Here is a 13,112-nt window from a genome sequence, read left to right as displayed (position 1 = left end):
GGTGTCTCGCGACTAATCGCCTGTGATCCCTCTAGTGAGGAAGATCCGTTGATAGACGGACGAAAAGAAGAGAAAAAATACATTTCGAACGAACGTACAACCACACACCGTACTCGAAGGGCAAGTTACTATAGTCGACTGAAGATGACCTACATACTATAGCCAAGGTGCAATTGCGCTCGAAATGGTGGAGCTAGCGGTTGCGATCGAGGTGGGGCCATCGAGTGCAGCCACGCCATCGAGCTTCAGTTCTTTTGACCTGGATATGTAACTGCACTTGCTCGTTATTTTTTTTCTGTAAGCAGATTTTAGCAATTATAACGGAAATATTTGCAGAACCTAAGGAAATTTGCGAACTTCTTCGAAGACAGGATTGGAATGGTTGCACTTATGCTTTAATCTTATCAAAGACTGGCGGAAACAACAGTACTGCACCAAAAAAAGAACGGCATCTACGTATACGGAATGATCTTTGATCTGATCATTCGTATATTCGGGTCAGAACGACCTGAATTTAGTTGCATAAGAAGCTGCCCTCGAAGCGGTACCCTGGAGCGTAGAGGTAAGGATCGAGGAGGACCGTTGCTAGCATCTCTCACCGCTGCGGTTCGTTATGATAACAACTCCTTTCCAACCGCCTACCGCGTCCAGCGCACCCGGTTACAAGTCCCTTCATGTCGTTTAGACCCGACAATGTCTACTCTTTCGGGTTATATACAAAGATTACAGTAATACGAAAAATCTTTTACTTAAGTGGAATCTCGTGCATGGTGAAGGTTTGACAAGGTATCGTCGAGCCTATTTCGACATTGTCAATGTGCTGGAAGCAAGCAAACACGTGCTCGTACACATGGGCATCTATTCCAAGTAGCTTGCCTGGCGTTAATATTCTTACTTCGTACGCCATCAAACATTTATTATGCGATTTCTTTCACCTAATTCGAGAATAACGTATAGGATCGGTTTTTCATCGTCTTCGTGCACATCACATTTTCACTACATTTGCCTTCTTTGACTTCTTCGATGATGATTTCTTGCTGGATCCTTTCTTCCTCGCTTTTGCCTTCTTTGAAGATTTCTTGCTACCGTCTTTGGACGCTGGTTTTCCCGTCTGAGAAGAGGACGGGGATTCTTGTGAAGACACTTTTTGCTGACTCTGCTGCGCCTTCTCTGCTTGTTCCTTCTCTGCTTGTTCCTTCTCTGCCTGGAATCACCATCGTGTAATGTGATGGAACAATTATGCAAATGATTATATTTTCACTTTTTCCATCATTTCTATCTCCTTATTCATTTTCATTGCAATTTGGAACATGTTGGCATAGTGCTGAATTAGTTGTTTTGAGTGCACAAACATTCGCAGTGGACCTTGTACTCAATTAAAAAGCACTTACAGCATCTCGAGCATTCGTAAAGTCAGTCTTCTCAGTGCTGGCTTCATGCGTCATTCCAGGTTGATTACCTTCTCCAGCGAATGTTACCATAGGAGTTGGTGGATCTGGCTGTAAATCTGCTGCCATATCCTATCCTAATTGGCAGTAGGAAATTAGTAAGTAGTGATTATGGGTGGCCATGCTAAGGACTGTAGAGATGAGTGGAGCTTCAATTCTTAGTGCTCAGCTACCAAAGTTTGCAGGACAGCTATGGCTTCTCTTCCAACTGGTGAATGTCGATTGAACACCTCCACGTCATAGCATCATAGCACTATACCGATAATCACCAAATGAAAGCGAAAATTTTACATGTCGGTTTTCCCAAGACTATCTCGCTTATACGTAATCAATATTAGTGATCATAATCATGCTATATAATAACGTTCTTAGTCTGTCACGTGTGTATGTCTATATGTATATACCAGTCTGAATGTCCGGCTAAAGCCGGACTCCAGACTTTCGGTGGTTTTAGCCTCGCTCCCCTTCACTGATCAATGAAGGTTAATAGTAGTGGTGTTTTCTGTAAAATTAAATTTGTGTTTTTTTTTAAACAAAGCTTTCCATCTCTTCTTTATATTATAAATTGAGGCGAAAGATTACAGATTTTTTCTTCTAAACGCGTCAATTCTACATTTGGAGAATATTCGACCATCAGCTACAAACACTCCTTCGATGCCAGAATAATATAGATGCAATTTGAAGGCATTACTCGAAGTATGGGTATTCCTCCTGATTTCCCCAATAGTTATCACAGAATGATGTTTTAACATAAAATGACGTGAAAGACATCATCCTACTGATAAAGATAACGTTCCACGTGAGATCACATAAACATCTTGTTACTATTTAAGCAGCCGTTTGCATGAGTGTTTCCATTTTCTGAGAACGGTATGCTACAAACTTGAGGCGAAAAAAGAAGGAAATAGGCATGCGGAGGAGTCATAAAGGTGAAGAGCAAAGCGCCCAATGGTCACGGTTATGAAACGGCTCCAACCATTTATCTTTTGCGTCATGCACACTAAGTTATTGTGCACCAATGACCGGGTCCACTGACGCCGGTGGATCCGTCGCACCTCCTTCCATAGGTATCTGACGTCAGTGGACCTGTCCACCCCCTTCTATAGGTATCTGGCGCCAGTGGACCCGTCGCGCCCCCTTCCATAGGTATCTGACGCCAGTAGACCCATCGCACCCCCTTCTATAGGTATTTGGCGCCGGCGCACCAATCCGACACCGCGGGAGCCGTCACAACCCGTTTCATAGTTATCTGACCGCAGCGCACCAATCCGACGCCGGGTGGACCCGTCGCACCCCTTTTTTCGAATTTCGTGACAGACAGACAGACAGACACACACACACACAGATTAAGCTTGTTATTATATATCATGATCATGATATCGTTATGATATATATCATGATCATGATATATGTGTGTGTGTTTGTCTGTGTGTCACGAAATTCGAAAAAGGGGGTGCGACGGGTCCACCCGGCGTCGGATTGGTGCGCTATGGTCACATAGCTATAAAATGGGTTGCGACGGGTCCTGAGGGTGTCGGATTGGTGCGCCGGCGCCAGATACCCATAGAAAGGGTAGCCAGATAGCCATAATATGGGGTGCGACGGGTCCACCGGCGCCAGATACCTGTAGAAGGGGTGCGACGGGTTCACCGGCGCCAGATAGCCATAATATGGAGTGCGACGGGTCCACTGGCGCCAGATACCCATAGAAGGGGTGCGACGGGTCCACCGGCGCCAGATAGCCATAATACGGGGTGCGACGGGTCCACTGGCGCCAGATACCCATAGAAGGGGTGCGACAGGTCCACCGGCGGCCGATACCTATGGAAGGGGTGCGACAGGTCCACCTGCGGCCGACACCTATGGAAGAGGGTGCGACGGGTCCACCGGCGCCAGATACCTGTAGAAGGGGTGCGACGGGTCCACCGGCGCAAGATAGCCATAATATGGGGTGCGACGGGTCCACCGGCGCCAGATAGCCATAATATGGGGTGCGACGGATCCAGTCCACAGGGGTTACACTGGCGCGCCGGCGCCAGATACCTATGGAAGGATGTGCGACAGGTCCACCGGCGTCGAAATAGTGCGTAATAACTTCGTGTGCATGACGCAAAAGATAGATGGTTGCAGCCGTTTCAAAGCCGTGGCCACGGGCGCTTTGCTTTACACCCTATATGACTCCTCCGTGTGTTCATTTCCTTCTTCGTTCGCCTCAAGTTGGTAGCATGCCGCTCTCAAAAAGTGGAAAAACGCATGCAAACGGGTGCTTAAATAGTAGCAAGATGTTCATGTGGTCTGACGTGGAACGTTATCTTTATCAGTAAGATGATGTCCTTCACGTCATTTTATGCCGAAACATCATTCTTTGATAACTGTTTATAGAAAACAGGAGAAAACCCCATATTTAGCGTGATACTTTTAAATTTTGTCTATAATATATTGATAAGGAGTGTTTGAAGCTGAAGTTCGAATGTACTCCAAATGTAGAACTGACGCGTTTAGAAAGAAGACTATGAAATCTTTCGCTTATAGTTATAATATAAAAAAGGAATAAAGATTGTTGGAGTCCAATTTCATAGAACTAATAACGCTAGTATTAATTTTCGTTGACTAGTGAAGGCGAGCGAAGCAAACAACACGGAAAGTCTGAAGTCCGGCTTTAGCCGGACGCTCAGACTGGTGTATATATATATATATATATAATATATGTGTGTGTGTCTGTTTGTCTGTATGTCACGAAATTCGAAAAAGGGGTGCGACGGGTCCACCCGGCGTCGGGTTGGTGCGCTGGTGCCAGATACCTATAGAAGGGGTGCGACGGGTCCACGGGCGCCAGGCACCTATAGAAGGAGGTGTAACGGATCCGCCGGCGCCAGATACCTCTGGAAGGGGGTGCGACGGGTCCACCGGCGCTAGATAGCCATATTATGGGGTGCGATGGGTCCCGTGGCGTCGGACTGCTGAGCCGGCGCCAGATAGAAATAAGAGGAGTGCGGCGAGTCCACCAGGATCGAGTTGGTAGGCCAGCGCCAGACATGTATAAAAGAGGGTGTGACGGGTCCCGCGACGACGGAATGGTGCGCCGGCATCAGATAGCTATAAAATCGGGTGCGATGTTTCCCACAGCGTTGGATCGGTGCGCAATAACTTCGAGTGTCGCGAAAGGTAAATAAGACATCGCAAATATTTCATATCCATGGCCACTGAAGGTCTTGCATAATTCCTCCGTATATCTATTTCCTTGCATGTCTGCCTCAAGTTGGTAGCATTCCTTCTTCAGAAAGTGGAAACACCCACACAAACGGCTGCTTGAATAGTACCCAACAGTTTACATGATCTAATGTGAAACTTATCTTTATCAGTACGATGATGTTTAAACATCATTCTGTGATAACTGCTGCGGGAAATCAGGACAGACACTCATATATCGAGTAATGCTTTCAAATTGTATCTATTGCATTAGTATCGAAGGAGTGTTTGAAGGTGATGGTAGAATATTTTCCAGATGTAGGACTGACGCGTTTAGAAGGAAAGCAATAATCTTTCGCCTTAATTCATAATAAAAAAGAGAAAGAAAGCGCTGCTAGAAAAATACAAGTTAGCGTTATTATTCAACCCGGCTTTAGCCGGACATTCAGACGGGTTGAATAATAACGCTAAAAGGATTTTCAGGATAAGTGGGACCTACCTGGAACAGATGTCCATGTGTACGAGCACGTGTTTGATATGTTTCCAACACATTGACAATGTCGAAATAGGCTCTACGATGCCTTGTCAAACCTTCACCATGCACGAGATTCCACTAAAGTAAGAGATTTTTCGTGTTACTGTAGTCTTTGCTACATGGATCCGAAAGAGTAGACATCGGGTCTAAACGGCATGAAACACGGTACAGTTGCGTAAGCGGCTGCGCTCGAAGCGGCGGGCGGTTGGGATGGAATTTTTTACCATGGCGAACCTCAGCTGTGAGAGGTGCAGTCCCCCTCGGTCTTAACCGCTATGCTCCACCGCGTCGCTTCGAGCGCAGCCGCTTAGCGCAACTGCACCGTACTACATTTCGTTTTGACCCTAATATACCTCGTGAGTGAAGGCACAAAAAATCAGGAAGAGTAGCTGCGCGACCGGCAACGCTCCTCCTGAAGCCAGACGTTGACTGATCAATTGAGATAATCCGATTGTGCTGAGGAGTAGAACGGAAGCGGTGAAGCGAGCACTGAAATCTCATGAAGCCTTCTAACCACGAAAATACCAGGCAGTTCAGTTGGTAGCTCACATCCTCGGATCGTGACCTTTCTTTGGATCTTGCACCGGCGCACTTCCGACATGTACACCTTTTTCGTTTTCAGCCATATTTAGCGTTTCTTTATAGAAGTGATGATCCCGAGACGTCAACCACTTAGCTTGGCCAAAGAAGGGATGCAAATGAGAAACAGCAATGGTGTAAAGGAGAATGAACAATGATATCATATCACGCCATTTGTAAACAATATTATCGTGTCAATATCAACAACATTAATAGTATTATGCCTGTGTCAACACTACGGAGCAGTTTGAGGACGTTATCTCTCTTTTCCCTGACATTCTCTCCGCATATGGATGTCAAACAACTTTCTTTGGAAATTTTGTCGGAGATAGACGCGCTCGCTATTTTTGGATCTTTGACATATTTTTCCCTGTTTTAAAGGCAGCATAGCACGGAATTGAAGTAGTGTGGAAACCTGAAAATAGAGTTTGTGGTGTTGATTGCGAAAATGAACGTGGCCCGCTCAGTTTCTTCTTGATCGCCGTAAGAAACTACGTTTGTTCCTACGAGATGCGTCAGAACGCGCCCACTTGTTCATACTCCGGTCCTCCAGCAGCAAGTTCATTGGTTTTACTTGGAGGGGCTGGTGAGTAGACCTCGGTCATCTTCGACCGCTCGTTTAAATGAAGCTCTTGAACATCATAATATGTTTGCTCTGCAACAAAATTCTGGGACGTAATTGTTATTCTAAAATATGTAACATCAGTAAAGTAACAAAAACATTCAATCCATCTGTTTAATCAAAGGATTAATAACTTTTACTGCTTTGTAAAATTGGAGGTGAACATGCTCAGAGATTTGTATGCTAGTTTTAAAGGCATCACTCCACGAACCTGGTGTGGTACGGATTTCCGGTGGAGTATTCGTATGCGGGATCGTAGGTTATTGAGAGAAACGGCCCGGTAGATACGGCATCGAGCGCTCCGGCACACTATTTCCCACAATGAGTTCCACTGGGTCGCGCCAGCCTTGTGCGCGCGCCGCCTCTTCCGGACCGTTTTTTACGGCAATTAGGAAGAAGTGGACGGAATCACACCCCTCTCCATAATCTACCATCCAGTGTTGTTCTTGACACTGGCTTAATGCTAGGAGTCCCCGCCCATCGAGTGGGTGGCCCTAGTCCGGTTCTCCCCAGCGCACAAAGTTTTGTACCTTTATGGAGTATTTTCGTCACACACATGAATCGGAAAGAAAACACTGAACTCAAGAAAAAAACATGAGTTTAGATTGAAAACGAGCGGTTGAAATAGGGAATTACGTAAATACGGACTTACGTTTTCTTGTTTTGCCAACGACGTTTAGGTGAAACTTTATTATTGGCCTGACGTCTCGACATTATTTATCAAAGGCCTGAAAATTGTTCGAGGTCTTCGATCCCATGCATATCCTTTCCTTCTCTCCCCTTGCCAACCCTTGATACTGTTCTGAGTACGCTACGCAAGACCTCCAAAAAAAAACTGACCAGTCTCACCGACTAGCGGTGCCCGTGAACCACCGTGCTCTTATAGATTGTCACCAAGGCGGATGAGATCTACGCACAGTGCAGTATATAGAATGAAGGCTGGTGAATGCGGTGCTTCACCAGCCCTGCTAGTCAGAGAGACTAGCCAGTTTGTTTTCCTTTTGGAGGTCTTGCGTGGTGTACTTAGAACAATATCGAGGCTTGGTAAGGAGAGAGGAGGAGTTTGATGGGATATGCATGAGATCGAAGACCTCGAACCATTCTCAGGCCTTTGATGAAGACGAATTTGTCGAAACGTCAGGCCAATAATAAAGTTTTACATAAACCTCGTTGGCAAAACAAGAAAACATAAATACACTTCCCAATCCCCTGGTTTCAAAAAGGGAGGGCTTGGAGATTCTTAAATACGGACTGTTGGATTCCAACAGCTAATTTAATTTACTCTCCTTTTTCTATTTAAAACGTTAATGCTGCTCTCTATAGATCTCTGTAGAAGAATGGTATTCATGTGTACATCTAATATTTAGTTTTATCTTGAATATATTACATATTAATACTTTTATGCAATCTGAGGGAGTTGCTCACAACAGAGTACACCCACAGAAAGAAGAAGAAGCAGAATGGTGTCATTCAGCAAAAACAAGAATAAGACATACAAACACTCTTATCACATTTATTTTGAGGGTTGTTATGTCAATCTTCAATGTTATAAGGTGTGGATGAAGGGTAAAGTATCTGGTGTTACTGAATTCGCTTGGGTTGCGCCAACACGTTCATTTCAATTCAGAATTGTTTGAGGTTTACGAACGCGTAAAAAGCCTGTACAATATCTTGCGGGAGCTAGCCGATTAATCAAGTCAAGGTTTTATCCTCCCATATAAGTATAACACCTATTTATCGACCAGAAAGGATGAAAACCTTGGTTAGCACCAGGGCGATTCCGAACCATCGACCTTGCGGCCACAGCGGAAGTTATTACCGACTACCCTACACCTGTCGGTTCAAACTCTAACTAACTCAGGGTTTATTTTGTGCGCAGAAAGCACACGTTCAAGAAATACTAATTACAATGAGTTTTACTGAAATACGTCTTTTACTTACCAGGGAAAAAGAAACCAAAACAAAAAAAAAAAACAAACTGGGGATCGTAAATAAATGGGACGCATAGACACAAATGTGATTTATAGCTAAACATCCACACGTTCTCATGAAAGAAAAGAAGAACTCCCATAAGCTTTATTGAAAGATGCCAAAAATCTGCCACTCCAGCTATGTCATCTTGATTTCAAGAGCCCTACTAAGAAAACTTTTCAAAAAGCTAGGAAATACTTTCGTGGAAAACAGTGAGGAGTTGGGATGGATTGAGCAGCTTCAGCTATAATTTTTCTCATTAAAAATACATAAGAATACAAAATTGTAGCACAAGTTCAACGAAAGAAGATGTCATCGGAAAAAAGCCGGACGAAGTGGTCCTTTAAGTTCCTTTTTTAAATGCAATTACTCTAAATAGAGTAACAGTAGTAATACATCAAACACATTATTCCTTCATACTTTGCTATTAGTGGGCCTACGAGGTTTTCAGTAAGCAAGCTTTATTAGCGTGACATTTCGGCTTTTTCGCTGTCTTCAGAAGCCTAGATAGAGGTCGATTGGAACAACGTTTATTCCGTCAAGCGCCAAGTTACCTTCTGTCATTGCTTCGATGATCTTTCAAGGTAGTAGGAGCGAAACCCTTACATATTGGAGTTAGCCTTACTAGTGCTCCTCCTGGTTTGCCGCCGCTGGTGGAACGCACTAGTCGCTGCTCAGTGTACCAACGAAGTAAACTGCGGTGAAGTATCACCAACGACGACATAACATTTTATCTACAAGGACAATACCTGGCAGTTGTAGGTCAAAGAGTGGTACAAGTGACAAGAACGCATTCACTCCGGACAAGCATTTATTCCTATTATTCTACGAAGGGTTCCTTTTAAAAAATCCGACATAGACAGAAGTATGACGAGGTTGTAAGACACGAGAACGTTTGGTGTTGTCTTTTCATACCTATTGTTAATGTACTAATGTTCTTCCTTTTACGGTCGGCATCCTCCACATACAAATGGGCACATGAGATTCGTTGTTAGTGAAACTTTTAACCGACACTTACTTTCGTTTCTTTGAAATACATATGCTATCCTTTCTGCAAAGGGCGAGTGCAGTGTAGCGGTTAGAGGTTCCGCTTCCTGCACGATCGAACGGAGGTTCGAATCCGCCCTAGTGCTCACCAAGCCTTTCATCCCCCAGGGTCGATAAATTGGTACCAGACTTGTCTGGGAGGATAAAAGCACTGACTTGACACATCGGCTAGGCACCGCAAGTCATTGTAAAGGTCAGTTACGCGTTCGTAAAACTCAAACGATTCTGAATTGAAGCGAACGTGGGGGCGCATCCCGAGCAGATTGATTAACGCCAGAAACTTTATCCTTTATCCTTTCTGCATTAATTCACTTCTTTTTAATACACATTACTACTACCAGTAATGTACTCGTACTCTCATTACTGATCATGTACTTGTAACAAATTAGTATTCATACTATCACAATTGATTCGTATTCAAGTGGCTTATTAGCCTTCAAATACGCATAAAACGGCTTCTCTTTTAGCGAATTAATGTCTAGAGATTACGGCATTTAACGAACGTCGCAGTATTTTCTTGAATATGAGCAGTTGATTCTGCTTAGTTGTAGGTTTGTTGTCGATTAGAGTTTTCCAAACAAAACCTGGAATAAAACGAAAGCTGCAACAAATTTTTTCGATTGGAAAAATCGACTTTTGCAAAGAAAAATCCTTTCAAAAAAGCTCCGCTGTTCATTTTTGACTCAAATCAGTGAAGGTGGGTGTAAGGCAAAGGAGTTCCCACCGCCCAATACCCGTCAGAGAACCGATTAACTGTGATATTTCGTTCAATTGCGCAGTTTGAAGATGTGTCTGACAAAATTTTTCTGAAGAAATCTTTTAAATCTGAAGAAAGAATCTAAAGAATCTAAATCTTTTTGAGAATCTTTGAGAATGCACAAACAGACCGTGTAGTAATCCTCCTGCATATTTTCCACCTTATTTGCATGTTAAGCAGTAGACTGAGATTTCTTGTTATTCACCACCTCCTACACGATTGCTCGAATTTTCTGCAAATGAAGAACTTGATGGAGATTTGTAGACGTATAAACTCAATTGTTGCTGAACAAACTCAGCCTATTGTCCAGTTTGGAAGTTTCCAATGATTTTGCATAAAATTCATGCTCATAAAATAACATCGAATTGTCGACATTCTATTTCTAACTCAAGTGTACGTGTTTCACAAGAAGTTTGCCACGTCGCTAAACTAATCGGTGTTCTACTAGAAATGCAAAATGTGTAAAATTCTGTTCGATGAACAGGTCCAGGCTACTGCCTGCTATTTAAGAAACCCCAACTTTCAAAAAAAAAGAATGTTTGCAACAAATATCGCTCTGTCATCACATTTACATAAACGAGGTGTAAGCGATGTTTAAGCCCGATGTTTTGGGACGGAGAAAGCGTCCAGACATTATTTATCGAGATCGCATCCTAATTTGGCACTAAAGCCCACCTACGTGCATTTTTCAATGTGTTCGCGACTTCGGTAATAAATGCTTTGCCATAAGAGTGACGCGTGGAGGAGGAAGACCCACGGCGTGTCTTTGAACATCAAGAAATTACTGTCAAAAGGTCGAAACTGGAATCAAACGATGTAGTTTTCAGTGATGTGGACGACTTTGCACGGCACCAATCCGTCCATTAACCTAACATATAGAATCATATGTGTATCAGAACTATGCCATCTGATTACCGTTACAAACTGGTGATAATTTGCACATTAAAAGAGATTTGAACATATACTTCTCAGCAAAATTCAACAGTTTCTCTTTTCTCATTTACAACCATTTCCGCTCATTTTCATATCACAATCGCAAAGTAATACCTGCTACATATTACTCGCACAAATTATTAACTATCCATCTATTCAAATTTTTAGCGAGAGTCTCCCATTGTTAACACGTTTTTGGTGACGCCATCAACTGAAATATGACCCTGTATAAGTATAATACCGAAGTATAAATCTAGCGTTCACTCTACGAGGTCCTTGTACGACGCGGATCAGAAAAGAGTAACAGAGAAGACAATAAAAGCTCTTGTTCGAGCTTTCAAGATAGATTTCTGACTTTCTTTCTCCTGGATTTCCTACAACTTCTTCTAGAAGGAAATATAAGGTAAAAATCTTAGCTCAACGCTGTATGAAATTCCAAGATACACAGATAAATCTTCTGACCAGTTCTACTGTTGTCAAACAAAGCTATTGTGACTATTTTCATTACACAAATAATTAGCAATGTTACTGTTGTATTATTGCTACTATTACTATTACACACAAAACATAATACAGGTTGTTTTATTAATATTGGTATTTATTCATAGTATTTTTCAATACGCATTAATGTTCTGAATTCATCATATACCAGTATTGGCATCAACTGTATGTTTCACTCACTCATATTTCCTAGCATATACATATGGACGCTGTTATTCTTCCTTATCAATTTCGAAAATTTTAAATGTGTTCCGTCTAGACGTGATCTAAAAACATTGCCCCCATTTAATGATGTTGTTCACGACTGGTCTACTTTCGCAAAAGTCATATACAAAGTGCCCATACGCACACCAGTAACCAATGAGTTGTAGTTTCAGGTCCACACACCCACGTATCAATCGTAAAAAAACGCCATCACGGCACGTACTTCCTAATTTTCCCGCTCTTAATCGGATCAAAAAGGCATCTCGTAGACGCATAACAGCATTTATGACACGGCTACACTGCGATTAACCAACCTAGTATAAGAACTAAATATTACTATTTGTTTACTGCATGAACCACTAATATTGTACATTGTAAACCCCCGGTTCATAAAGTTTATTACCAATAATCAGAAAGAATTAGGAATAGTTAGAAAGTCTTTAGATGCTTCTTCCTGTACTTGCCCAAATCTCCTTACCTAATTTATTACCCACCTACACGTTTTCACACTTGTCAGTCGCTAAACGCCGAAGAAGATAAAAGAAAAAAAGAGAAGAATCCAAAACGATCTTCACTGCACCCTATCCAAACCGAGTATGAATTGTTAAAAGACAGTTGTCATGTCTATAGGTTTGAATTTCTTTATATTTTCCAACTTCATGACTCGAAAAAGCCTGAATTTTTCTTTTCGTTTTCCCTCATATTAAAGAAATTTCGACTATTCAAAGCAGAAGCCAAGTAACCCACCAGCCCCTCTAGTTTTCTATTAGTAATTTCGATTGGTAATATGCGTACGAAAAACGAGAGCCAAAATTACTGCCTCTATCGCTTCCTTGATGTTTTTTTTAAAACGATCTCCAGAAAATTGCACTTTGTGCGAGACAAAAAGAGAACTAGACAGGAGAACCACAACCAAGTTGTGCGCATTCTTTTCCTAACGACCATTCGTTAGGAAAATGTTTAACAAGAACGAAAACTGCATGATATCACTTACTATTACATTCAGTACTTTGTCTGATATAGAGCAAAGTTTCAAAAGCATATCGAGGATTATTGGAAACAATAGAAACTAGAAAACCGTGAGGAAAACCTGGAACTAAATATCATTTTTTTCAGAACCCAGCCGAGTATGACAACATCCTGCTATGGGACAACTAAGATTCATTTTCTTGATAATTTTTGATAGTTCATCATTTCTTCGTTCTATCTCCTTTTTTGTTTCGATGCAACATGAGACCTATGAGAAGGAAAAGCTGAGCACGCGATTAGTGTAGCGCGATTAGCGCGATACTTCTTCTCTTCCCTGTGGGCTTTTCTATAATTGTT

General features: G+C 42.4%; 1 protein-coding gene across 2 annotated transcripts; it reads right to left on the bottom strand.

Annotated features, from left to right (window-relative positions):
• Positions 1–985: 985 nt before the first annotated feature.
• On the bottom strand, positions 986–5,915 carry RB195_001782 (uncharacterized protein; the record flags this gene model as incomplete). Of its 2 annotated transcripts, none has more annotated exons than XM_064198720.1 (6): positions 986–1,204; positions 1,262–1,324; positions 1,392–1,499; positions 5,137–5,250; positions 5,526–5,661; positions 5,722–5,915. In XM_064198720.1, 6 exons carry the CDS (start codon positions 5,913–5,915, stop codon positions 986–988), a joined length of 834 nt encoding a protein of 277 aa, XP_064054601.1. The 2 variants fall into 2 exon arrangements, with proteins under 2 accessions (XP_064054601.1, XP_064054602.1); XM_064198721.1 differs by having other exon boundaries at positions 5,722–5,798.
• Between the last annotated feature and the right edge of the window lie 7,197 nt (positions 5,916–13,112).

This window comes from Necator americanus, chromosome IV (assembly GCF_031761385.1).
Source record: "Necator americanus strain Aroian chromosome IV, whole genome shotgun sequence".
Lineage (NCBI taxonomy): Eukaryota > Metazoa > Nematoda > Chromadorea > Rhabditida > Ancylostomatidae > Necator > Necator americanus.
Note: the sequence above shows the minus strand (reverse complement) of the source record. Positions and strands in the feature narration are given on the sequence as shown.